This window comes from Plodia interpunctella, chromosome 18 (assembly GCF_027563975.2).
Source record: "Plodia interpunctella isolate USDA-ARS_2022_Savannah chromosome 18, ilPloInte3.2, whole genome shotgun sequence".
Lineage (NCBI taxonomy): Eukaryota > Metazoa > Arthropoda > Insecta > Lepidoptera > Pyralidae > Plodia > Plodia interpunctella.
The window spans coordinates 7272440-7299465 of record NC_071311.1 but is presented as its reverse complement, the minus strand read 5'-3'; the positions used below and the strand labels follow the sequence as shown (position 1 = coordinate 7299465).

General features: G+C 35.2%; 3 protein-coding genes across 26 annotated transcripts in view; 1 reads left to right on the top strand and 2 right to left on the bottom strand.

The window, feature by feature from the left end:
• Positions 1–27026, top strand: part of Trpm (Transient receptor potential cation channel, subfamily M) — a 171131-nt gene that overhangs the window by 85156 nt on the left and 58949 nt on the right. For all 23 annotated transcript variants that reach the window (XR_008405528.2, XR_008405525.1, XR_008405526.1 and 20 more), the window contains 5 exons: positions 2977–3059; positions 15238–15394; positions 16460–16673; positions 18550–18709; positions 25852–25988. Coding sequence is in view for 19 of the 23 variants with exons in the window: in XM_053758238.1 (XP_053614213.1) it covers positions 2977–3059; positions 15238–15394; positions 16460–16673; positions 18550–18709; positions 25852–25988 (751 nt within the window). In the remaining 4 variants the exon portion in view is untranslated. The remainder of the gene's footprint in view (positions 1–2976; positions 3060–15237; positions 15395–16459; positions 16674–18549; positions 18710–25851; positions 25989–27026) is intronic.
• LOC128677414 (uncharacterized) lies at positions 5357–15008 on the bottom strand. Its single transcript, XM_053758241.2, has 8 exons — positions 14504–15008; positions 13364–13426; positions 13149–13222; positions 10114–10223; positions 8261–8350; positions 6909–6987; positions 6271–6416; positions 5357–5449 (listed from the first exon to the last, which is right to left on the bottom strand). Exons 1-8 carry the CDS (start codon positions 14881–14883, stop codon positions 5372–5374), a joined length of 1020 nt encoding a protein of 339 aa, XP_053614216.1. The 5' UTR covers positions 14884–15008; the 3' UTR covers positions 5357–5371.
• On the bottom strand, positions 19302–26779 carry LOC128677416 (uncharacterized). 2 transcript variants are annotated; one of them, XM_053758246.2, is made up of 3 exons: positions 26339–26779; positions 21844–22039; positions 19302–20085 (listed from the first exon to the last, which is right to left on the bottom strand). In XM_053758246.2, exons 1-3 carry the CDS (start codon positions 26702–26704, stop codon positions 19925–19927), a joined length of 723 nt encoding a protein of 240 aa, XP_053614221.1. In that variant the 5' UTR covers positions 26705–26779; the 3' UTR covers positions 19302–19924. The 2 variants fall into 2 exon arrangements, with proteins under 2 accessions (XP_053614221.1, XP_053614220.1); XM_053758245.2 differs by having other exon boundaries at positions 26321–26778.

The window sequence follows — 27026 nt, the reverse complement described above, 5'->3', positions numbered from 1 at the left end:
CACCCGTGTACCAAATTTCATAACAATTCTTCAAGCAAATTTTGTGTGAATGAATAACAAACATAAACACATGCATCCTCACATTTATATTGCATATTAGTAGAATTATATTGGTAAATATAAACGTACGTATAGAAAAAAGCATATCTATTTATACAACAAAGAATCAATTTCCCATTACCTTACCCAGTAATCCAATTTTATCCGCTGATTTATACCAAAGTTTGGGAACCAATACCATTAGCATAGCCCAGCCATCAACTCGGATCCCACTTCTCTGCAATATATATCCTCAACGGAATCGCGTAGTTCGTTATCCATCGAACCGCGAAACCATTTCTGTGTATATATATCAGAAGAAACGAGGTAATGTATGTGGTGTATGTGATAGTTTTACAGGTGGGTTTAGAGGTAGTGTGTGACATGTCTGTGATATGAACTCCTTGGAAATGACTTTAAGATCTATAAACATGCAATGAATTTTGATTGTTTCAACTTCAATGAATCGAATAAATTGAAAATACGATATTTTCCATTACCTGCGCTATATCTATACTGATCCAACGTAGATATGGAAAATATAATATATAATACTATATCATTATTAGATTATTTATTAGAGATATACCTTCATTGAACGCGTCACAAAATAATCATGCCCGTACAGTAAACCGTAAACCTGTAAAGCTCCCTCGTCGGTAGCCGATCCTAGGAATATCACCAGGTCATGCATATAATAGTAATGCATTGTCATCCAAACTAAACGTGTATCTATACAAAATTTCAGCTCAATCGCTTGATGATATTTGCTTCGAAATTAAGTTGTAGAATTCCACTCGAAACACAATCTCCTGATCGTGAGGCATCATTTGCCAAAAAAGCTAATGACAATAGAAATATAACATTATTAACTGTCTGACTTTTTAAAAATTTTTTTTTGTTGATTACACCCACCACCGACTACAAAAGGAGGCGTTCAGTCGAGTGTACCCCATTTGTCGCTCGCCCTTTTTTTTTTGATAATTAACGGTTGTTTAGGTACAATAATTTAAAATCATGTCAAATATTGTTAAATTTAGTTTTTTTTTTTAATTAGAGTTTAGTTGTTTTTTTTTATTTAAGCACTTCAAGTAGTTAAAAATATATATATAATGTAATAATATAACTATTGAAGGCTGCCCTACTTCTTTGTACTTCTGGAGGAAAATGGCAGCTTCTGATGAAGCCATCGAAGTGGCTCGGTTCTGGCAAGAATATATTTAGCACCCAATAGAGCGTTGATTTGCCATCGACACGCAAAGATGAGGAAAATATTAATGATATTTTTTTATTACAAACAATTATAATGTTACGAAGTCATTCAATACGATTCTTAATTGTTACACGGGCTCGGGTGTCTCAGAATAAGTAATTTGCACGAATTTACACTCTTCTTTAATTACTTGAGGTATTGTGTTTTGTTTAATTTGACGTAACTCTGATAGTATCGGAGAAGCAATTAGTGTTTTACGTTTTAATTATCACATGCCTATGTTTCTATAAATAAAAAGCCGACACTGCATCATGGCTAAGCCTTTTCGATTAAGTCATCTTTTAAAATAAATAAAATATATCAAAATCGGTCTAACCGTTTGGGAGCTACAGTAGTCCAGATACACATCTAGCGCATTATTAAGTTTTTGTTCTAGCTATATAAGATTGAGAAAGCGAGAATGAGAGAAAAATAGTATTGATGTTAAAGCCTTTAGTCTCTTTTTTTAGTATTTTCTCAGAATTGTCTGTGGTTTTTATATCTTCATACATTTGTTGCTCTTCATCGTTCATACAAAAATTCATACAGATTTGTCCAATTTTATTTCTTATTTTATTAAAACTTCGCTGATAACCGGTAGCTTGGATCTTATTGCCTCAGTGGACAATTTTATTTGTGTTTTAAAATGTGACAAACAAAGGAGAAACGAGTGTTTAAAAATTCGAATAGTAAAATAAAGAGTTAGAAACGATTTTCGAAACGGCTGAATGCACTTTTTTAAATAGTAGCTAAAGCACTCGCGATAAAATTCTCTTTCAAATAAAAACCAAACTAGATCGAAATCGGTTCAGCCGTTTGGCTGCCACGATGCCACCGACAGACATACACATTAACGTTAATCACGTATATAGTACGTCATAACTCCTTCTGCTGTCGGGGTTTAAAAAATATAATTATATAATTAAAAATAATATAATTCCACACACATATATAATAACAGACCGCCACTCTGATAGCTTCAAAAGATATGTATTGCTTGAAAAAATATATTCCATATTACGTATTCGCAGCTCATATGGTTTTCCTTATGAAAGATACATGTATTCAAATTAGCCATTCTGCACCCTTTACGTATTCCGCTAGGATCCCGACCCTAACTATTGAACTATTCACGATTTTTCGAACCAGAATCTAATGTACACATGTTATAAAAAGTTTTGATAACCTCGAGATGTGTCTCGTATATAATATGGATTTATGATCAGAAGAGAGCAGGGTCTTATGCTAGCTTTTGCCGGCGGCTTCGCCTGCGTGACTTTTTCTGCGAACGCTGAACAGACATGATTTTCATACAAACTTTCACCCCTCATCATAGTCATAAGGGAGTTGATTACGCTGAACTACTACGCTAAACACAAGTTATGTATGTGGTATATACTCGTATACAATAGATGTGAATTTATCCAAGGTACAATTGAAATACACCTGGCTTTTGACATATGGAATTGAGCATATTTAGAGCTCTTGTCACAGGAGCAAACTCATACAAATTAGCGCCTTATAAAATTGATCTTAAAGTAGCGACACCAATCGCTACGTTTCTTGCTAGAAAAATTTAACATGGAAATATATTTTCAACATTTTTCCAATTCCGGCCGTCGAAACAGGTATCCTCGTGTCATTCTAATGTGTAAGTAATTAATACAAATGTTGTGTTGTTACAGAAAACAACTCGCAGTTGGATCGAGAGCACGTTCCAGAAGCGAGAGTGCAAGTACTTCGTGCCGAGTGCTAAGGATGAGCACGTGTGAGTGAATTAAAATAAATTTATAAACGTCAATAAATGCATTCTAAACTGCTTGAAACATTTGTTTTGTGCGGTTCTATCAAATCTATCTGTTCTAGCTTAAAGTAAACTTGTAAATACAACTTTAACAGATAGATTTGTGTAATGCTGTTAAAAAGTTTAAATAAATAAAATAAGTATAAAAACTGAGCTGAAATTGAGCCAAGGACAGAGAGGTGTGGCAAATACTCCACCGATAAGAGCATAGCTCTGCTGTTAAGTAAGAAGAAGAAGAACTGAAATCACTAGATACATACATAGGTCAAAAAATAATTTAATTTCAATTCCTTACACTTATATCTTTTATACTACTATTATAAAAAACTTTCACCATTAGAAAGGAACATTATTCAAGATTGCTATAGACTATATTTTATCTCAAAATTCCCACGGGAGCGAAACACAACGCAACATCTAGTCTCTCATAGATGTCTGCATCCTGAAGTTATTCAGAATTCGTTTTGTTAAAAACGCCTCATGAATATTCTAGTTCCGTCTGAACCTAGACTTCCAAAAGCGCAGTCGTCTTCAGTCGCTTCGTATTTTGCATCTGAATAATTATCCTGAATGTTCTGAATGCAACTAATCCCTGAATTCACGAATTCTTAGATCTTGCTTATGTTTTTACCCTTTCTGAATACAATTTTGCCGTGCTTTGATGCTATTTATAGATTCATACTTTTGTTTTGGATAGTTTTTAAAATAAGAACATAATATTTAAATTATGAAGATGTACAAAGAATATTTAGTTTTATTTAGGTGATGTAATTTTTTATTCAGTATTATTTCAGTTGAGTTATAATTAATTAATTGGTTATTAATCATATTTCCATTATTTTTCTTGTTTAATTTTTTATGTCATAAAAATAATTGAGAAGAAAACTTTTTCCAGCATATACTTTATGTTTTTCTTTATATACTTACCACAAATAAAACCAAAAATTTTAAGTAAAATCAAAAACATTGGGTAGGGTACTTATTCTTCAAAAATCTTTGATGGATTATGATACGAAACAAATTTCATACAATTGATTAAATTAAAATTCTCAATCCATCACACAAAGTAGCCGTTTACATGATACGGTCAACAACCTAGGCAGTGTTAAGCTTGTGACATAATTGTAGACACGTAGAAAATTTCGTAGGGCGTTAATTCCACTTTTTATATATAAATTAAGTCATTTTGTGCGAGAAAGTTTAAATAAATACCAAACTTTTCATAATATTTCATTGCTATTATAATTATATTTCAAACTAGCTGACGCCATCGTCGGCGTGGCCGAACAATTTTTCTTAAAGAGTCAAAATTATTAGAGAAATTTAAAAAGTAAGTTTAACTAATCTAAGAATTCCATATCAGATGTACCAGATCTTCGATGTTTTAAACATTTATAAACACAATGTTATAGAAACAAATTTAACTGCACAGACAAAGCGTGACGACGACATATCTGCAGAAGATGCTCATCAGACTGAAAAATGTTTTTTAAGGTGTCATTTCTATATTTCCTATACTTTAAGCTGGACCATTATATCATTGTTAGGATCCACGAAGCCGACAATATTGTCCAAAAATGTCTGTCGATTTTTAGTCCCAGGTTGTGTTTATGGAAAAAAACCATTCACAAATAAATAAATAGGTGTTCCAAATCTTCGATTTTTATACTTCAATAGGAAATGTTTATCCGGCTGGACAACTTTTGTTAAGGCGTCATTTCTTTATTTCCTATAGTTTAGCTGGATTATCATGGGTTCAAATTTACTATTTTTGTTATGTTAGCACATAAACCACAATGTAGAACAACAACGAACAGAACATGGAGGCAGCCCGATCTGACCATCAAAGAAAACAAACAAACATAATAACAGTAAAAAGTTTCTATTTTTCTTTCCACTGCTTTGCGTTTTCCCGTTCGATAGTGCAGCGGTTTGGACATGAAAAAGCTTTGCAAACATTTTGTACGGCTACATTCTGTACAAAACAGTTTTAGATCGAAATACATTTCGTTTGGTCGTTAGAAACTCATTTTAACTTGCTACAAACATAAAAGGTTTCTTTGCAATGCGTATTATTTTTAAATTGCATGTGAAACTCGCTAAAATTAACCTTTGATCATAATTGAGCTCAAAATATATTCCAAAAAGAGAAAAAAAGAACTTTACGATCTAAAATAATAGCAGTTTCATAAAATCGATAAATAAAATGTAAAAATAAATAAAAATACATAAAATATGTATACATTTACAATTTGTAACCCAATAAAAATAGAAGGTTATATAAAATCGTGTCTATTAATTAAATAGTGCAGTTGATTTGCCGAAACTCCTTGATTTGTTGTATCAACATTGGTCTGAAAAAATACCAAAATTATCATTTAAATAATAGTTTGTACCTATAGCATAGTTATAGTTTGTTTAAACGCGCCAGTCTCCAGAGACAGACAGAACTATCAATAAGATTAAGACTATATAATTTGTGTTCATGATAGAAACATTCATGAGCATTATTAATTGATGCTATCTATATTTCCTAAATTCCTCTGGCAGCGAAATCCCGTGTTACAACTAGTAATTTTGTATGCAACCTATGAGCTCTCATGGGAGATTCTGGTTCTCATTAAAATACATCCTATTGTCTACTATTCCAAATTTAATTCTACAAATGTTATTCGTTCATTGAAATACATTGTTACATTAAATTATTCGGGATGGCACGACTGATTTGACTGGTTCTTCGTCGTTCGCTTCCACAAACCATAGTTTGTGGAAGCGACGAATGAAAATCAGGCGAAGTGACTATGGTCACTTCGCCTGATTTTCATTCGTCCGGCATAAAGTAAACGGACGGTAATCGTGCGAACTCCAAACAATACTTATGTGCAAGGTATGCTAGGTCAAACCATTGAAATGGTTTAGACTTTGAAGAAAAATTGACTTTGGACTTACTGTTTAGCATATACATACATTATATATATACATACAATAAAAATTAGGTATCGGTACGATAGTAGACGACAGTTAAACAGTGATAGGTCGATGTTGTTTTTTGTTTTTATGGTATAGAATGGTCATCGATGCTCAGAAACAATTGAAACTGATGTAAATAAACCTACAAAATACAGGAACTCTGTACGGTTAGCTTAGCTTCCCGCATACAACAAGATTTACTTACAGGCTCTAAAACCGGGGGTCTCTTGTGGACAGGTCTGAGGGTGTCCGCGTAAATTTGCCAGAATTTGGTCACGTGGTTCTTCGTGATGTACCGGTCCTGCAGCCGGCAGTTCAGGCACCAGCCTTCGTCGCCTTTCGTTATTATTTCTGTTCAAGTTAAGATTAAGGAAATCGTTCTTATCCAAGCGCTCGCCGGTTTAATTCATGGCTGCGATGCCCTGAATTCCGGATTCCGCTTAAAAGACAAATCTTAAAAGTTTGGAGATTTATATGTATTAAAAGTAATCCAAAGATAAAAATGCAAAACAATTTTCTCATATTTTTTCTTAAAGTTTTTTAAGCAAATTCCTAATCAAAAAAGCTGTTTGCGATGCGTTTCATACTTTTTTGTAATTATTATTGTGATTTATGTTAATAGAGAAAGTGTGTTAAACCTTTTTTTTTTAAACTGAGAAAATTAGTCAAATATCTGACAACTACTTTAATTTCGTGAGAATCGGCCCCCAAGTTGAATGATTCGGCAATGCAAACGCCCTAGGTGAGCATCAAATACGACAAGGCTACAAGACGCGATGCGTCACCATCAAATATATTTATTTACTTATGGCCATATCGATGTATAACCAGTAAAAAACTGACCGGCTAAAGCTGCTATGTCCAGTTTCTCCTCTAGTTCTTCCATCAGCTGCATTTCGTCAGGATTCACAGGAAAGTTCAACTGAAAATACAATATGAAATAGGTACATAGATCTTTTAAATTAAAAATTGAATAAAAAAAATATTTTGACGTTCAAAAAGTCATAGTTTAACTTTAAATATATGCATACATAATGATTATACATATTTTTAATGATAGCTATAACCAAAATCAAGGTTTACATTAACCTTATTATATTTATGCTAATTAAAAAAAAACTGAAACGTGCCGTTGACCTTATGACCAGATTTATCATAAGTGTAGACTTACGTAATTAAAATAGTCATATATATCTCCCATATCTCGAGGGTCTCGAGGAATATCCAAATGTCTCGTATGTTGGCAACCCTATTATATGGCTCAATCCCATAAGCACATATGGGATAAAAACCTTTCAAAATCATGTGAAATATATTCGCCCCGTCACGTGAAAAATGGGAGTAGGTCCAGTGCGCGATTTAGCAGAGTGCCTCTTTGTTGAACCCTGCCTTTGTGCTCTGTAATAGCAGGACGCAAACAGACAGTTCAAATGGGTTTTAAAATCAGACTTCTATCTCTTCAAGGTAAGCGACTAATGCAGCAAGGCAGCGCAGCGCAATATCAAAGTCAAAGCATTTGTTCAGATATTATAGAATATATATATCTGATATATATAGCAATTTCTCAGAAAGCTACAAACTACTGGCATTTTGAAACGACCGCCCCTCACTCGAAGCGATTCCTTCCCCATCAGTATCTCAGCTAGACTTCAGTTGAAGTATTCTATGTTGCTGTTGTAATCAGACACGTACCTATTGTTAGAGGATGAAAATATTATAAGGACTGTATTTAATAGGGCTGAAGGTCCTGAGGTGATGAAATGCGTGTATTCGTCCAGAAAAAGAGGAGGAGAGAGAGCGCGAGAAAGAGAGAACACGCGGGATACATAATCAAAGACAAACATAGACAATACTAAAATGTTGCTATTTCCAATACTTATTGTGCCATCGTAGGGCCATTCAGTTTAGTTCTTCACCTTAGGTTACAAATAGTGTAAAGGAAAGGAATCGACGAGATTGAAGACTGTTCTATTTATATCACCGATCATTATTTTTCAGGTGATATTACAGAAATACTTAGATTATGTTGTTTCATAACAAAAAATATAAAAAGATTTAGCTTCTTCGAAAAAATAGACGAGAATGGACGAGATAAATGTTACGGCTAATGCAAAAGTTCTTGTTCGGATTCGATTATACAAAACAAAAGAAACATTTTATAGGCTTTATCTTACAAATACAATAAAGATACATACCTTAACATATTGAAATATAGCTGTTGTGAGCGCATACTGTCTCCACATGGTGAGTTTTCTGACACTGTCGAAAATCATCTCTGGGGTAATCTGTAAAAATGCAAAATTATTTATGCCAGGTAAATGAATCAGGTGATTTTTACCTAATATCACTTGCGAATACAGTTGTGTCGCATACGCTAGTATGGCCACGTCTTGTGTGAACCGACAAATTGCGTAGAAGGGGCAAACCTAAGTTGAGCTGGCTTGATATCATCGTTAAGGATGACAATTAACGATGTTAAAGATCGAGCGAAGCGGACACTGGGCTCTAACGATCAATGGTTAAGAAAGAAATCGGCCTGCGTTTATATAAATATGAGGTTATTATGTACTTATGTGTGTGCAAACTAAAAACTACAAATAAATGTCATGGAAACTAAATTCAATTAAGTTATCTCTATCTCATTATACAATATTTAAAAAAGGCAAAACATATTTTGCCAAAAATAGCTTATTTTTATTATGGTTAAGTTATGTAGATGAAGTGAAATACAAGCTAAGTCAATTGGGATATGTTTGCCTCATGCAGCCTCAATGTTGGCCGATTTAAATAATTAGATACTCATCGTACAGTCGACCACGTATCAAGTTACCCTGCATGGATCTTTATACCGTGGTAATAGGGACGAGTTTGCAATGAATTTAGAAAGCTTGATGTGCTGTTGACTGTACCTAGTTACGAAAAGAGGAAACGGGGCTGACCAAAGAAGCGTTTGAGCGAAGCTATGAGAGAATTGGTTGGATTTCGCATTGAATCGAATAATTTGAATGGATACATATGGAAAAAGGTCCCCCTTTTTCCAGCAGGATTAGTGGGTTAGTTATTAAAAAGAAATGAGAGCGAATCTCTGATGTAAATTGTTAATTTTTTCATAAGCCCCATAAAGTTTAATCCTTATTGTGCAGTTTCCAACAGTTTTTCCATTGGAAGGCAAGCTTAATATAAGCTAATTGCATACAATCATACTCATCGCTGAAGCAATCAGTGCTCATTGCAGGGCAATGTTCCGAGTAACGAGCCACGCGTGGTTTGAATAATGTGATTTTATTGCTCGATTATTAAATAAACGGTATTCATCATTGTGGCCTGTCATTTTTAACCCCCAACGCAAAAACACGGACGTTATAAGTTTGACCGATAAATGTGTCTGACGGCTATAACCGTGTGTCTGTCTAAAAAAAAGACCGCTAAGTCGGGTGAACCGATTTGGATGCGGTTTTTTTATTTATTTGATAGCATAAATTTTTATGCGGTGGTTTTTAGATATGTTTGATTAAAATTGGTTCAGCCGTTCCAAAGTTGTAGCGAAATGAATATTGAAAGTCGGGGGTTTTTTAATTTGTCTAACAATAAATTTGTTATTGATTTGAATTAAACTGGAAGTTCTCCAAAGAACTGGCAAGAAGTAGACTAGTGGAAGAGTGAAAAATTTTAGTTTTAGAAGCCAAGATTCTCTTTGGGGTGAAATACCTAGTTAAGTATTCCGTATGGTAAAAAAGGTCAAACCGATTTTATTTGAAGAAAATTCGAAAACGTCGTCTTTCATTTTAGTATGCTGAAAAATAGTATTTTTGTTGTAGTTTTTGTTTTTATTTTTTTTATAAAAGCCTGTTTTGTGTCCCACTGCTGGGAAAAAGCCTTTCGGAAGCAAAAAGGGGCACAACCGCATTGGATCGACGACTACGGAAGCAGGGTTGGTGATATAACGAAAAATACAAAGGCAGTTTAAACACAAAACGAAATCCTTACAACTTCTTATGTATAGGAAGTACTTTGTTATATTATGTATATATTGTATATAATTCCTTACTTCACTGCACGTCATTCTTTCTTCTTGTGGTTCAGGTACTGCGGAATTAGTATTGATGAATAAAGGTGACAACATATTGGCCCTCGACCCAGCTTGGATGCTTTTGGCACCTGAAAAAGATTAGAAATACATTTTAGAAGAATAATAACAATAGAATATATACACCACGCGGGCCCAGTGGATTGGCGAGTTTTAACGACTGCAAATACAACCTCGACCAACCGCTTAACGTGCCTTGCGAAGCACGGAGGTACTCAAGATAATACATTTTTGGTCACCCATTCAATGCATTCAATTGGACCTATTAAGAAATAGGTCCAATATTTAAGGTACTACTAAATACTAAAGTTTGCAAAATATGAGACAGTAACGGAAGGATAAATACCGGCTATGGTGTTAAGATAGGTTATGGTAACGCATCTTTTTTTGGTCAATTAACAAAACTATATAATAACATAATTATAAACGCTCTTATCATTTAGCACTACATATTTGATCATAAACCGTTAAATAGCAAACAAAATCCGTTCCAATATGGCGTTTAGAAATAACATTTCAATTCCACAACTGCAAATGGTTTTCCAATCCTGAGGAATTCCGCGCGGAATGTTAAAAAATATTGCCGTTTGCGTTACGTGCTTCTACGTAACTAAGGGCTAGAACAGACTGATCTTTGTTCCATTATGTACATTATGTACTTTTTGTAGCTATTAAGAATTTGAAGTGAAAACTTCTTCAGAGATGTGAAACTTCTTCAAAAATGTGAAACTCGCGTCCGGACACGAAAATTCACGCAAAACGTCAAAAATGCACAACGTTAATATTCAAGTTTACACTTCTACCGGCACTCACGGAGTGCAACCAGTTTTATTTTAACCTAAACCCGCGTCCATTGTGAAAAAACGGCGCGGTGTAACGCGACGGAACGCGAAAATATCAAATTTATGGATATTGTAATATCATATACTAGCTTTTGCTCGCTGCTTCACCCGCGTGAGTTTCTCCGCGAAAGCGGAACAGACATGAGTTTCATACAAACTTGGGGGTACCCATTATAGTCATTTGGGGCTTGATTTTTGACACGTTTAACTTATAACTACCGATAGAAGGACTATCGTCGGGGATTAAAAAAACAAGCCATGATAGTTTATTACTTAATACGTTACATTACATATGTAACGTACGTTACGTACATTACTTAATATGACGACCTCGGTGGCGCAGTGGTAAGGTTCTTGCCACTGAACCGAGAGGTCCCGGGTTCGATCCCCGGTCGGGTCATGATGGAAAATGATCTTTTTCTGATTGGCCCGGGTCTTGGATGTTTATCTATATATGTATTTGTTATAAAATATAGTATCGTTGAGTTAGTGTCCCATAACACAAGTCTCGAACTTATTTTGGGGCTAGCTCAATCTGTGTGATTTGTCCTAATATATTTATTTATTTATACGTGCTCTTGTCTAAGGTCAAAAGTTGCTACGTTAGAATGTTAATCTTGCTTTTTTGCGTTTAGTTTAATTTTCTAGAAAATTCTTAATCTTGACATGTATAAGTTACACGACTACCAAAAAGAATATCTTGGAGTTTCGATTTTGGTGTGTAATCTAATCCGATAATTTTTTTCCTTTATTATAATAACAAGGGTTCAAGAGCGTGCGACTGACGAGCTATGGACATACATTTATTTAAACATTGACATGGGTTACGGTTTACTATACAAGCTAGGCTTTGGAAAATAAATATACTTAAGTAGGTATTTTCTTATTCCATTATATCTAACTTTGCTGTGGTGAGTCATTTAGGATTTTTAATTATTTAGCAATCCAACTTCCTACTAAAGTTATACACGTCAGAGTGGATCTATGTTTGTTGCTCCATGGCGCGAAATCTACTGGATGGATTTTCATGAAATTTTGTAAACGGGTATAATTCGACCTATTAACGATATTACTATAGACTATCAATTTTTTGATGCCGAAATTCTGACAAAAGCGTAGCTTCGGGGAGCAGTTGCAGTGAGCAGCAGAATATTTTCTCACATTATCCCATGGAATTAGTAGATACTCCGTTGTACGAAGTACTTATTAATTCCATGCATTATCCACTATTATGGAAATAGCGAAATTTAATGACAATTATTGCTTGTATATATATTATCAGTAAGACTATTAGGTATGGTTGGTTTCATCCTATATATTGCTAAAACATAGCCAGCAAGTTAGAACAAGTGTACTTATGCTTATTATATCCACGAACATAGCTTAAACAGGGAGGAAATGGAGGTAATATTTAAACAGTTTGAATGAAAATGTTTCATCATAATATGTGCTCTACGCCTTATTTCTCATATATTACGATCCCGGCAAAGTAGACTCCCGACCTGTGCTACCGACATACAGTTTGATGAAAATTAAATGAAGTATTGTAACAATATGTTGCAAGAAGATCTAAGTCTAATGTACCTAATCGTATAATTAGGTAATAACGTTTCAACATCTGAACAAAAAATGCTTTATTAAAACTTTATTATTAGCTATCTGGATAAAAGTCTACACTTTTGAGCCATCTTTCAACATCTAGTCATATTCCTATTAGATTTTATATGTGGCCCCGCCCGCGTTAATTTCCAACGGGAAAAATTATTTCTGAAATTTCCATTATAGGTATCTGAAATGGACTAAATCCGTTGTACTCGAGTTGGTTGGTTTTCGTTAATTCATTTGCTTTAACTCATCATTTTCCCAAACTTTTAGAAACGTCGTATGTATAAAGCGTGAAGCTGTGAGCCGTGATCCTTCCCTGCTAGTCAAACATACCGATTAAAAGTTGTACTCTGCAGTGGTACCACCATTTTAAAAACCTATCAATTATACCTTAATGGTTGTATGGTACAAACCCTTTCCGACAAAAGTTCGATGCCCTATAAATTTGTCGGTGAACTCACATCTGTTGATGAATATCCAGTACCGCTCACATCCGAAAATTCTTTGAATAGTTTTTAATTTCCATTTATAAAGTCAATATTCACTTACTCCTTCTTTCCTCTTTCACAGAAACAGCCATATCTTTTCTTCTATCCACTATTCTTTTCTTCTCACTCTTGTATCTGATGAAAAACATTCCATTCTGAGGACGAAAGCTTGATCGGCAAAAAATCAAACGACAAAGAAAAGTGACAAAACTTTAATCAAACACGTTACAAGAAAAAAGGTATAAATTATTAAAATTTTTAAAAAATGTTAACTACCTTCTTCGGCAGCAGCGATGGCCGCAAAAATTACAACCTTGAGAGCCACTCCCTGATGTTAACCTGAAAAAAAAAACCGTTAATGAAACGAAAGTTTGAGGAACACTGCACCTGAAGTAGGCGTCTATCCACAGTGTAAAAATTTCGAGTTTTGAAGTTATTGATGAATTAAATTAATGATGTTTTTATGGAGGATGTAACCAAAAGGTTGAAAGAGTAGACCCGAATTGTAAAAAAGGTACTTAGTCAATAGTTCTTGAGGTCATCAATCAGAAAGTTCTCAAACGAATTTGTTAAATAGACTCAAGTGATGGTATATTTGATCCCGCGCTGTGGGTCAACATCAACAGTTTTGCTCTTTGATGGAAAAGGCAAAACAATACTTAACTTAGTCACTGGGTAAATCTCAAAGACAAAGAACACCATGACGAGGTTGGGTTTCGTGTGGGTAAAGTAAAGAAATAACCAGATCTACAAATATAAACATTATTATAAATAATTTATTAATATTTTTAAACTATGATTGGTTTATCTCACCAAATTGCTCGTGCAAATTAGCTAAACGACAATGTTGTCGTATTTTCACAGCTATGTAGCTGTGAAAATACTGAAAACCTGATATTTTTAACTTGCCTACGCTTTGGTGACATACAGTCAACAGCACATCAGGTTCCTCTGCATGAATCTCTATGGCACGGTAATAACGGCGTGATTGCAATGAATTTAGGTAAGTTTATGACTGTACGCTGTTGAAATGACTCCAGCGCCAAAACAAAAATGAGAGTTCACGACTACAGATAACAGGACTTAGCACAAACATTTTTAAAGTAACGGGTACTGTGAGTAAGCGGACTCTGACGCTCAACGGCTGAGGAAGGAACAAAAATAACACTCAGTTGAGCGATACAGTGTTGTGTGCTAAATATGACTAATAGTTTTATTGAGAACCTTCGCCCATCGCCGTAACTTCACACCGCAAATACTCCAATCTGGCTGCCAGTCCAGTCCAACGAAACGTCAGCTACACTAAATAAAAATAAATTTGTGCGAAGTCCCGTTAACATATACGTATTCGAACTTTCAAAGCGTGAAAGTATAAAAAATACTACACCTAATTATTACTTCAATTTTTTGATTGACCTGGTGAATATCGTAGACACAGAAGGGTCTCGGTCTTTCCGCAGCCTTGGTTTGCGTTTCGGTGCCTTGCGGATAATTCGGCGCCTCGTCGCAGACCTGGTCCTTTTCTCAGCCTTCCCAATTAGCCGTTTAGACCTCTTCTTCTTCTGACCTTTTGTCCCTCTTTGCCTAACATCCGCCACATCTAAACTTCTAGCTGAATAAGAGGAAGTAAACGACACGCTATTCGAAACAGCATCAGTGCCTCGTTCATCATATTTTTGGCTAGTGTCATATTTCCTTTTAACATCGTGTTGCCCGTGCTCGTCTCCCGTATTCCTCAAATTTTCCTTCTTACTTGACGTCGCCTGCTGCTCCTCTTTTCCGGTTTCCTCGTCCATTTTCAATCTCTTCCAAAAGTAACTAATAATTTTGAATTTTTGATTTTATAAATATACCATAGAAAAACGTACGGAAAACTGATATTTGGTACTTGTCAAAAAAAGCATCGAACGCGATTCATTTGTTTCTTGTCAATTTCATTTTTAAACTGGCAGATTTTTAGAAAGAAATTTTGCGGACCTCTTTGTAACTTTGTGGCTCATTTCCATAGACAAGAATTGTGATTTATTATTTCATTTTCTACTAAAATAATACTTTTATTTATTTATACTATAGTGGAATATTTTACTACTAGTCTTGATAGTATATAAATAGAGACAAATACATCCCAACTTAAAGTATCATATTTTCAGATGTTGGTGCGGACTGAGCAAGACAGCCCATGGCTCTAACACGGCCGTGGCCGCCCCGGGCGAGGCCTGGGTGCCGGCTAGGCACACTCACGCGGCCCCCACTGATGCATACGGCACAGTCGAGTTCCAGGGAGGTCCACATCCTACTAAAGCACAGGTAGAGGAACATTCGATCAAGTACAATGTATACTTACTACTTTACTGCACCGTCTTAGTTTACTTATTTCTCCTTCCACCCAAAGGTCGGCTGGAAGAAATTGCATTAGCGATAAGTCTGCCTTTGCACTCATTATGTTTGAATATCTTGTAACTTTAACTCCTTTGTGGTGTGGAATGGTGTACGTAATAAAGAGTTTATCTGTCTACCTACTTCCCTATAATAACCAATTTGTACATAACGTCTGCTTTACCTAAATGGCAAGTGGATTTTTTGTAAAACACAGAGACGCAGAGACGGATTTATCGCTAAAGCTATCTCGCTTTAAATCCGTTTTTGTGCCTGTTATTTTTGTTTATTTGATACTTCTTTTCTGTACTTTTATTACAATAATAATAAAGAGAGAAAGTTTTGGCGTCAGGTGTGAGATCAAAAATCACAACCGAATCTTGTTAGTTTTATTGTTTACCTTTAGCTTTTGCTTTGCCTTTGGATCAGATAGAACCAGGAACGACGAACTCAACCACTGGTAATAATATGTCGATCTAATGAGTCAAACCGAAACAAGTTTTATACAAAAATGTAATTTTTGCCACCACAAGCATTTATTGTCATGTCGTTAGCGAGATCCTGTGGTCATGTGAAAAAATCCATGTGCGTGCTGTAAACCGTTGAGTTCCCTCGTTGGCAGCCAATTCTGGATGCACTGTATGGTCATGCTTACTATAATAATGCATTGTCATGGAAACTGAAGTGACGTGGGAAATTTCAACTCTGTAAGAAAACCGGAAGCAGGAGAAATCTAACTTGATTACAGGCAGACAAGCAAACATCAAGACAGGTGAACTAAATAAAAGCTTGTAAAATAATTCAAATTACTTTATTTAACTTAGGATAATTCATCAGTACCTAACTGATGTCAAAAATTTACTTAAAACTTAGTCTACTTAATACATACTGCCGGTCTACTGCCGATTTACAAAGCGCAGGTGAAGAAAATGCGGCATAACAGACTTAACGGTAGCCTGTTCTTAATAGTAAAATATATCTTTCATCTCCTTCTAGTACGTCCGCCTGTCACACGACACCCGTCCCGAGCTGATAGTCCAACTGCTGACGAGGGAGTGGCAACTGGAGAGGCCGAAACTCCTCATCACCATCCAAGGAGGCAAAGCCAACTTCGACCTAAAGCCGAAGCTGAAGAAGGTGCTCAGGAAAGGATTACTCAAGGCTGCTAAAACAACTGGCGCTTGGATTTTCACTGGAGGAACGAATACAGGTGACATACTCATCGCATTTATATATTTTGCCCGCGTCTTCGTCCGCGTGAATTTGAAAGAAACATGTTTTTCATAGAAATTTCACCCAATTATAGTCATTAGGGGGGTTATTTTTGAAAACAAATTTAGCCTTTTTTGAACGGGGTTCTTTAACTATATGCATACCAAATTTCATTAAAATCGTTCCAGAGATTTAGCCGTGAAAGCGAAACAGACAAACTTTCACATTTATAATATTAATATAAATTATGGCAACACCATGTGTAATGTAAGAATGGGGCAGGTCATTGGCGCCGCGGTTCGCTCGTTCATTTTCACAAGGTCATTGGATGGGTGATCAGAAATGTATTATCTTCAGCTCCTCCGCATTTCGGAAGGCACGTGAAGACGTTTGGTCTTGGTTGTTTTTATGGTGGGCTTATTTCAATGAAATCTATAAATTATAGTGTAAAACTTTGTTCGAGCACGTAAAACATGACTTGTCTATTCTATTATTATAAAGAAGTAAGCGATTGTGAGTTTGTATGTTTGAGGCGGGTAATCTCCGGTAAAAATTCTTTCACCATTAGAAAGGTACATTATCCAAGATTGCTATAGGCTATATTTTATCTCAAAATTCCCACGGGAGCGAAGCCCCGGCCAACATCCAGTTTTTGATAAAATACTCATCAAATCATTTTAATTCAGCTGTAAAACTATTCAAAATTTAATAAATTACATCTGTTTGCGTTGAGGAGCAAATTTCGTCGTTAGGTACCTACTTAATTTTCATTTTGTTCAAGCCTTTATAGAATCTAGAGAATAACCGGGAGATGAGAAAAGTAAGTATTCTTTTATCACGCTGGGGCAATAACGTTGAAAATTTAATACGCCAAGCAACTATTACGTTTGTCAGATTATTATTTAGGAAATGTTAGTGTTAAACGTAAGGTTCATTAACGTTCATTCATTCAACATTCCAATAGAATAACATACAAATTGGTAGATTTAATTCATCGATAACCAAGATATCAAATTTAAAAAAAAATTCATCATCAAGACAATATTTGAATTTGTTTTATGAAAAATCTTTTTGTTTGCTGTATAATATAATATGGCATAATTATCCTTTGTTTAAATAGCTTTGGAATACCTTAATTAACGTATACACGGCAAAATTTTATAAAATATGCTGAAGGTCAACACGCTATAGTACTTAATTAGTTAACAACAGGTAATTAATGACTTTCATTCCTGACTAGCGTTCGTCCGCGGCTTCGACCGCGTAACTTTGTGGCTTTATACACTATATAGTCAATAACTCGGGTTCTGAGCCACGTATCGCAATGACACAATATAGACCATCCGCCATACAACTGTGTAAACTGGCTCAAATTCCATCCAGTCGTTTTTGCGTGATGCGCGATGATATGATATGATGATGATAGAAAAAGACGTCTTGGCGCATAATGTCCTTTTCTCACAATATCCTTTCTCAAAATGTCATTTTCTCAAAATGTCCTTTTTTCATAATGTCCTATTCTCAAAATATCCTTGTGTTTTTGATGATAATTTAGATAAGCAACTGATTAAAACAGTTTTTTTATTAAAAGGATATTTTGAGAAAAGGACATTATGATAAAAGGACATTATGAGATAAGGACATTATGAGAAATAGACATTTTGAGAAAGGACATTCCGAGAAAGGACATTTCGAGAAAAGGACATTATGAGAAAGGACATTGTAAGAAAAGGACATTTTCAAATGACAATTTCAAAAGACAGACCGACGAACGGTCTGTCTTTTCCATCTTGGCGCAATTAAGAAAAAAATTGTTTTATATTCTGTTAGTCCCACACAATTTAGTCGAAAATTTCTTTGTCATTCATTGACAGGTGTAACACGGCAAGTTGGAGATGCATTACAATTGGAGAGGTCACAAAGGGCAGGCAGGGTCGTCAGCATCGGCATTGCTCCGTGGGGCATCGTAGAGGGCGCCAACGAGCTCATCGGCAAGGGCAGAGATGTCCCCTACCACGCGATTGCTTCACCAAGGTAACATATACTTTTGTACCGTTAATTGATTGGCATATCAACACTTGTTATTAATAAAAAAGTTGAAATTTGGTAATGTGGTTGAGTTTAAAGAATTGAATGAGATAAAGTAATTGTCCCCTTCTGTCAATCGCAAATATTATAAAGTGTGATAGTGACAAAACATATAAACTAAAAACTAAAAGTAGTTTTAACTTTTGTATGATGGTTTCGCCCTAGAATAGATCATCCTGTGGTTCATACGCGACAAAATAGACTTATCAGTTGATAGGCAACAATAGTTTTCCCAAAAGGGGTTGACTTTAGGCAATTTAGGGTTTGTTTTTTACACTGACCCTGGGCTTCGCGTCACAGACGGATTTTAATGAAATTTGGTACACGGGTAGAATATAACCTAGAGCAACACATATACTTATTATTCCGCAATTCCCATGGAAGCGAAGCACCGGGGCGCAACTAGTATAATAAATTCCAGCGATAGCTTCTTTAGAAATTGCTTTTGACGAAAAATTTAATTAAAAATATTATTATTATAATATTCTGCGTTTTGTCTAATGCCGAAATAAAAACACGTACTAAAACTTTAGTCTTTATTGCTGAAAACGTAATATATGTAAAACTTTAAATTACATCAAAATATTACGCTACGTATTTTATTAAAAATAATAAAGATTTTTATATATTTACTATAACTATAAAACTTGTTACAGAGTTCAGTAATTCCGCTCCTATTCCGCTCTGTATCTTTCAGTTTTATCTCTTTATAGAATCTTTGCATAATTGAAAAACTTCCTGCTTTCTGAATGTTCTTTCTTTGAATTTTCATTGGAATTTACATGAATTTTGTCGTATCAAGAAGTCTACTCTCCAACTAGTCAAATCAGATACTATTTCTAATGTCAAAAACAACGTTTTATATGGAACTTGTATGACAATAATGCGCGACGCCACACGTCACGGATTTTCTAGTCAAAAAGCATTTCTAATTCCTGCACTATGCAAATTTTTAATTTCCTTATGAGACCGAAAAAATAGTAAATCTCGTAATCAATAAAGTTAATCAATTAAAGTGATTTAATTATTGTATTCGGTTATTTATATATACCTATATGCATATTATTTTATACCCAGTCAATCGACCAGTTAGCTTTGGAGAGAGCAATGGAAGAAACTCCACGGACAAGAACCTAGTTAAATTTGATGATGACATTGATTTTAACCGTTACTATCATGTTTAAAAGGATCAGTCGTTGACAATACGGTAGATGAATTCAGTCCATTTAACTGTGCTTGAAATAGGACATCGTTGATAAGTTTCTCAGCGATTATTCTTATGTTGGGACCCAGGTTGCGTAGTTTAGCTGCCACATTTATTCCTGAAAATATAACAGCTTTAAAATGAATAAATCAGAGTTAACATGGACAGAAGGGATTACAAAGCAGCTGCAGGGTGAACCACAGACTGAGTGTGCGGTAGACATTGCATTTGTTATGCATATGTATGTGTAGTAGAAAATATACGTAGAAAATATTTATAATTGTTCCAATCTGACCTGATCTCAGTCAATGTTCTTCTTTGGGCATGGATAGAGAATATAATAATTAGAAATTTAGGGAATCCATTGAGAATAATCCGTAACCTCTATTATATAATGTTTCTCCTCAACAGTGTTTATTTACAGTTCATATTAAACGTGCACTCACGAATACTAATATAATCTTTCAGTAGTACAAACTCGTGCATACGTATCACAGTTATGAGTTAAACATTAATTAGCTAAGCTGCTCAAGTTTTAAGCTTAATTTTGAATTATGTAGTGATTATTGTGTGCCGTTATCATCTTCCATGCATAAATCTACTATAGCAATTAATTTATAAATACGAAAGTAATTTCGTATTCTGGCTTTTCGGGTAGTACTTAAGTTTCAAATAGCTTCACCAATTAATGTTAATTATGCTATAGAACATGGGACGTGGGAGATAAATAAGCAAGTTTTTGTTCGAAATTTGTTAAATAGTTTGATGTTCGATATTTCACGGAAAATGTGTACTTTGGCAGACTTTCAAAAGCAATACTATAGACATATTGTAGGAATGATGAAATCGCTGGTACAGCAAAAACAGAACCGGGGATTACTAGAAGCGGGCGAAACAAGAAGCGGTCGAAAACAGAACCGGGGATTACTAGAAACGGGCGAAACAAGAAGTGGTCGAAAACAGAACCGGGGATTACTAGAAGCGGGCGAAACAAGAAGTGGTCGAAAACAGAACCGGGGATTACTAGAAGCGGGCGAAACAAGAAGTGGTCAAAAACAGAACCGGGGATTACTAGAAGCGGGCGAAACAAGAAGTGGTCAAAAACAGAACCGGGGATTACTAGAAGCGGGCGAAACAAGAAGTGGTCAAAAACAGAACCGGGGATTACTAGAAGCGGGCGAAACAAGAAGTGGTCAAAAACAGAACCGGGTGAAACAAGAAGTGGTCAAAAACAGAACTGGGGATTACTAGAAGCGGGTGAAACAAGAAGTGGTCAAAAACTGAATTAGTCGTATACAGAAGAGGACGTCACAAGAAGTTGTCACAGACCGCCTATAACGCACAAAATGTGTGTAACAAAATGTGTAATATACCTCTTTCGCCTGGTCCTGTTAGAAGGAGTAAATCCAAGCTAGCTTGGAGGATGATATGAAACAATAAAGGACGCCGCAGACCGCAGAGAAAAATAGGAAAGCGGACCTTAAACTCCGACGCTCTATGGCGGCAAAAGCAACAAGGAAATCGCTCAGATGAGAAAGAAAGAGAGAGACTAGCATAGACGTAAATCAAAGTAGACCCCAGCTCGTGCTATGATACATATTCTTCCGTTTTATTAGTACAGATAATGAGACTTGAAAATTTAATCGTTGGAGAGCTTCGACACGGAAATAAGTTTATTTATTTATTTAGTTGATACACAAACAAATTACAATCAAAACGGGTCTTAAGTATAGGCATAAAGAGAAGTTAGGCATTAGATTATATTCCAGTTACATGTGCATACAGAATCAACATATTTTTGGGCAAAATCACAACTTACAAAAGAAATTAAAAGAAAAAAAAATTAAAAAATAGTACATATTAAAAATCTCCTCACCAATAGCATCGTACTCGTCTTCCACCTCAGTCCATTGCCGCTTCCCGCTCTTGGCCTGTTCCTCAAAAGTGATGTAACCCTTGGAGGAACTGGAGTCGTTCATGTCCACAGCCACGTTGTTGTAGTCCGCGTACGAGTGGGTTTCGAAGGTTGACTCCTCGTCTCCTAGTATCTCTTCGTGTTCTTCTTCTGATTCCTGGAACAAGTTCATAGTTGTTTTAATCATAAAACAATCAAAAATTGTGTTTGAAATTACATTATAAATAAATTTAACACTAAAGGAAAATCAAAGGTATTAATAAAATAGATTAACGCCTAAAATAGTTAAACTATACCAATACGTAATATCTAAAATCATATAATAATTTAATGTTAACATTAGAAACAATACTTTATTTGACTTGTTGGGTATTTAGATCAATAGAATTAGATTTATACTGGCGTATTTGAGTCACAATAAACACTCTATGGATTAGAGAGATACTTATTTCATTTATGAATTAAAAACAAAACACGATTATACCTCTTATGAGTCACGCATTGATAAACACACACACTTTAACTTTATCGATGTTTCAATTAATATTTTCGACTTTCTACATTTTACAATATTATGAAACTTCCACAAACGATCAATGTCAAGACATGGAAACAATAATTTATATCATGACTGAAAACCCAATTTTCAGTTGATCCATAGGTAAAGTAAATATATTGTATCCAAATTAGTAGTAGAAACAGTTTGTGGTATTACTGAATCTATCGATTCTATTACAGTCCGACTAAGCCATAATTGCTTCATCGGACTGCATTAGAACCTATTTCAATTAATTTGTCTAGTCTACATTATGACATTCCATTTAATATACAAGAGTAAATTGCTTGTCTATTGAAATAGCTATACATGCACATATAGGAATGAATTTCTTTATTTCAGACAATTTACAGTCCATGCATGTTAGTATATTTTTTTCATTGAGTCTCTGAACAAACCGAGATTTATGTTAACGATCAGTTCAAGCGATAGCAAGATTTCTGTCATTTATCTATTTTACTACAAAACTAACTAACAGTTTGACTTTCACGAACAAAATCAGCTCTAATCGACTTTGCGAACTCTAAAGCTGGGCGCGAATATTGTGCAACAACTGGCTCGCTATTTTGTCCAAATAGACTTAAACTCAATTCAAGGATTTCAATTGTATTCGCTGTTAATCTATACTATTATTAAAAAAAATATATCTATACTATTATTAAAAATAGGTAAGCGTTTGTGTGTTTGTATGTTTGAGGCGGTTAATCTCCGAAACTACCGGACCGATTTCAAAAATTCTTTCACCATTAGAAAGGTACATTGTTCAAGATCGCTATAGGCTATATGTTATCTCGAAATTCCCACGGGAGCGTAGCCCCTAGCAACATCTAGTAAAGTTATATGGTAACCGGTAGACATAAAAGATCAATTCATCTTATTTGTTAGATCATCTAAATTATTATACAAGATGTCACTATAGTAACGACACAAAAATTTGTTGATGGACTTCGCAGATTGCCTCACCACTTAACACCTAAATGATGTTATTATCTAAATAGTCTTTTTAATGATTTATTTGTTTCACAATTAGAGTAATTAGTTGCTAGTCATGTGCTTCTATTGTATTTTTACTTTAAGCCTCATCTGCACATTATAATTTTGAGCGTAGTGTAGACAGTTATGTTAATGTGTTGTGATAATGTATCCAAGATACTCCTCTATTCGAAATATTCTGTTCATGTCCATACAAAATCTTCAGGGACTAAAGTCTTAAAATTGAAATTTACCGCGCCGACACATCTCAGCATTTTGTGCACGAACTAATCCCCTGATCGAATGTACGAATTATAGGCAAAAGCGTCTTAATTCCTACGAGACTGGATGAATAACGACATTTTTAAGAGAAATACATCTACGACAATTCCAATTCTAAAATTTAGTAAAGAAATGATTGACAAGAGAAATAATAATCTATACTATCATTATAAAGACGTAAGCGTTTGTGAGTTTGTATGTTTAAGGCGGGTAATCTCCGAAACTACCGAACCGATTTCAAAAATTCTTAACTATTGTAAAGGTACATTATCCAAGATTGCTATAGGCTATAGTTCATATCTCTAAATTCCCAAACATAAAATGAATAGATAATCCGAAACTACGCAAACTGGTCCCGACCTAAAACATAAAATTTCTATTCAATATAGTCTGTGGCTTAACAAACTAATCTCGAATTCCATAAGCATCCCGAACGAATAATAAATTGGCGAACAAAATTATAAATCCTTCTTGATCAAACAAAACAAAAAAGTTTGATATAAGCCGATCCTCCTCAAACACGGGATCTTTCTCATTAGTGACGTCATGTGACAAAATCCAAAAAGGGGTTTTAAGGAACAGATTATTTATTAGAGAGAAGGTGAACGATTGTTTGAATGAAGATTTCAATCTTTAAAATAATCTCTTTAATAAATTTCTCTACTTTAATCGTGTGTCATTCGCTCCAAATGTTTATTATTGGTGTTATTTTTCATATTTTTTTATTTGAATGAATGAATGAAATTTATTGCCAAAAATTAAAATAGTCGCGTCTGTCTGTCATATACACCTACGCGATAAACTCCAAAACTACCAGACGGATTTTTGTACAGTTTTCACCAATAGGTAGTGTGGTTCCTGAGGAAGGTGCAAGTGGGGCAAAGGAAATATGACATAGTTCTTAATATTTTTGAAATGGGTCTTTTTGTTTTGTTCTCTTTTTATCATTGCAGAAATAGGAAATTGGTACAATTTTGATTAATACGTGTACTTTTATATATATATCTCAATAATATACTTATTATATTGAGACTTATTGTTTATTTGTCATACGTCCTTGCACTACTACCACAGAACCTGTTGACGTGTCCAACATAAATTATATTTATTTCGTCCAAGTATTTGTATACTAAAAATATCCACGTAGTCATAGTTAAAAACCAATATTTGCTTGTGTATATTTGTATAATAAAGAATTAAATCAACCTTTGTAGGTACTCGTATTTTGAAAGTACGTCATTACAATAACACGTTCTAATCTAACAAGGTGACATATCAAAATACGCATGTCAAGGATATTCATGGGTCAGCGTGAAAACTTTCCTAAGCCGAAACTAAACTATTTCATGTTTTCGAGAACTTTCCACTTGTTGACGGAAAAACATTGTAACTAGGTAGGTATGTGCCAGCTGCGTTGTTTCCCGTGCTTCTCGATTAGAGTAACTATCGATTATTTGCTAAATACCCTCTTTAATAATTAAAAAGCCTGTGTACGAGTTTTTGTCATTACAAGTTATTTTAATATGTAGACTATATTGTACTACAATTCATTTAGAGGACAAATTTTCTTCTGTTTTTTTACTTATATCCTTATTTCTTTGCATAGTCAAGATTTCTTGTATCACAAGAAGATTTCTTGTATCGGGGGCTTCTATTACTATTGTTTTTCAAATTTCCCATACATATAGTTAAGAGCATAGCACGGAGAAAAAGACTAAGTAGAATTACTTTTCATTCCGGAATAAAGTACCTATTAGTCCCGTAGGAAATCCACGCAGGGAAAATCACAGGGAAAAGTGGTTAAATATAAGTATTTGACTGGATCCAAGGGCACACCATATACCTAGGCTCTTCCACACTATCTGCGAACTCAACACAGATGCCGACGTTAATAAACGTACCTACATTAATAATAATAAATCATTTATTGCAGGCACTTGTAAAATACATGACCCATATGCCATATCTATAGACTAAAATAAATAAAAAAAAAAATAGAAATAGTACCTAATAAAATAATACATTGGGTCGTTTGTAAGCTTTTTACCGCAAGAAAAAAAACAGCAATGTACGTCAAAGCTGTAGAAACTGACGATAGTTAGGGCCGTCATGTGACAATATTTTTTGTAATTAATCATGCGCAATATTTGTTGTTCCAGATCAAAGCTAGCAGTTCTGAACAACAGGCACGCGTACTTCCTGTTGGTGGACAATGGCTCAGTCGGCCGCTACGGTGCGGAGATCGTGCTGAGAAGGAAGCTGGAGAAGTACATAGCTGCGCAAAAACTACACCCTTGTGAGTCTCTCTCCGTTTTACCGATTTTTTATTCAGTGGTGTTAAGTCACAGTCGACTAAATCCAAAATCCGTTCAGTCATCTGTGACCACATTGTACTATGGAAAAATATAGATAATACATGTTTACCATGGGTAATACATTGTACCTACAAAAAATATTTATCTAGTGTGGCGTAATCTGTTAAAATATATATTTTTTACTTTTCTTCTCCACTGTACGGTCTTCGACATGCTTGGATGACTACTAGGTACCTACGAAGTCTATTTAAAACTGCGACTGAAAACTCAAACCAATGTTAAATTAAAAAAAGAAAACAAAAAAAATACATACAACGGAAAGAATGCTCACAGCGTGATCTCTCTTCATCGGGAATTTGTTGACTTCGTCCTTGAACATAAACGAAAATAGATCGTAATACCACAGCTGAGGGACGTAAATTTCTCCGCCATTCGACATCTGCCGACTCTCGACCACTCGCTTGTGCTCCCTACGCACACATGCTCGCAGACTTTCAATCTTCCTCAAAACATGCACGCGCGTGGCGCTCGTGTCGTACTTTTGGACCAACTCCGTCAATTTAGAAATGGCTTCGTGTCGTTTCTTCTTGTTTTTGTACGTTGCGCATTCGCGGTCCCATAGGCAAGGCAAGTTTTGGTACATTGCGATGAATTCGGTGAGGAGTTTGCGCGGGAATACGACGTTGGAGACGTCCATTTTGTTTGAAAAGCGCACGGTCTGAGTAGACGTCGAGCAAGCCGCGCGCCGCGCAGGTCACTGAACGTGTTGGATGGTTGGGCGCGGCGCGGGACGCATGCGCGTCATACTGCCTACCTCCGCGCACCCCTTCACCTGCCCCCTCGCTCGCCAGTAATCGAGCGAGCCACGCATTCAATGCATGCAAGCATGTTTGATTTTACTTTATCGCCAGCAAATGTTTTTACATTGAAATTCGCTGATTTCGCGGTCTCTGTTATGCCGGCTCCACACTATCGCGGAGAAGTTCGCCGAACTTTGACGAATCCGGCATACATTGCTG

Excerpts from the sequence above, each read along its gene's own strand:
- LOC128677414 (XM_053758241.2), bottom strand. The coding sequence starts at position 14,883 with ATGGACGAGGAAACCGGAAAAGAGGAGCAGCAGGCGACGTCAAGTAAG. Across the intron at positions 8,351-10,113 it reads AAAGAATGACGTGCAGTGAA|ATTACCCCAGAGATGATTTT; the intron begins GTAAGGAATTAT and ends GCATTTTTACAG. Across the intron at positions 6,988-8,260 it reads CTATATTTCAATATGTTAAG|TTGAACTTTCCTGTGAATCC; the intron begins GTATGTATCTTT and ends TTGTATTTTCAG.
- LOC128677416 (XM_053758245.2), bottom strand. The coding sequence starts at position 26,704 with ATGGACGTCTCCAACGTCGTATTCCCGCGCAAACTCCTCACCGAATTC. Across the intron at positions 22,040-26,320 it reads CTGTGAGCATTCTTTCCGTT|GAATCAGAAGAAGAACACGA; the intron begins GTATGTATTTTT and ends AACTTGTTCCAG. Across the intron at positions 20,086-21,843 it reads AGACGAGTACGATGCTATTG|GAATAAATGTGGCAGCTAAA; the intron begins GTGAGGAGATTT and ends TTATATTTTCAG.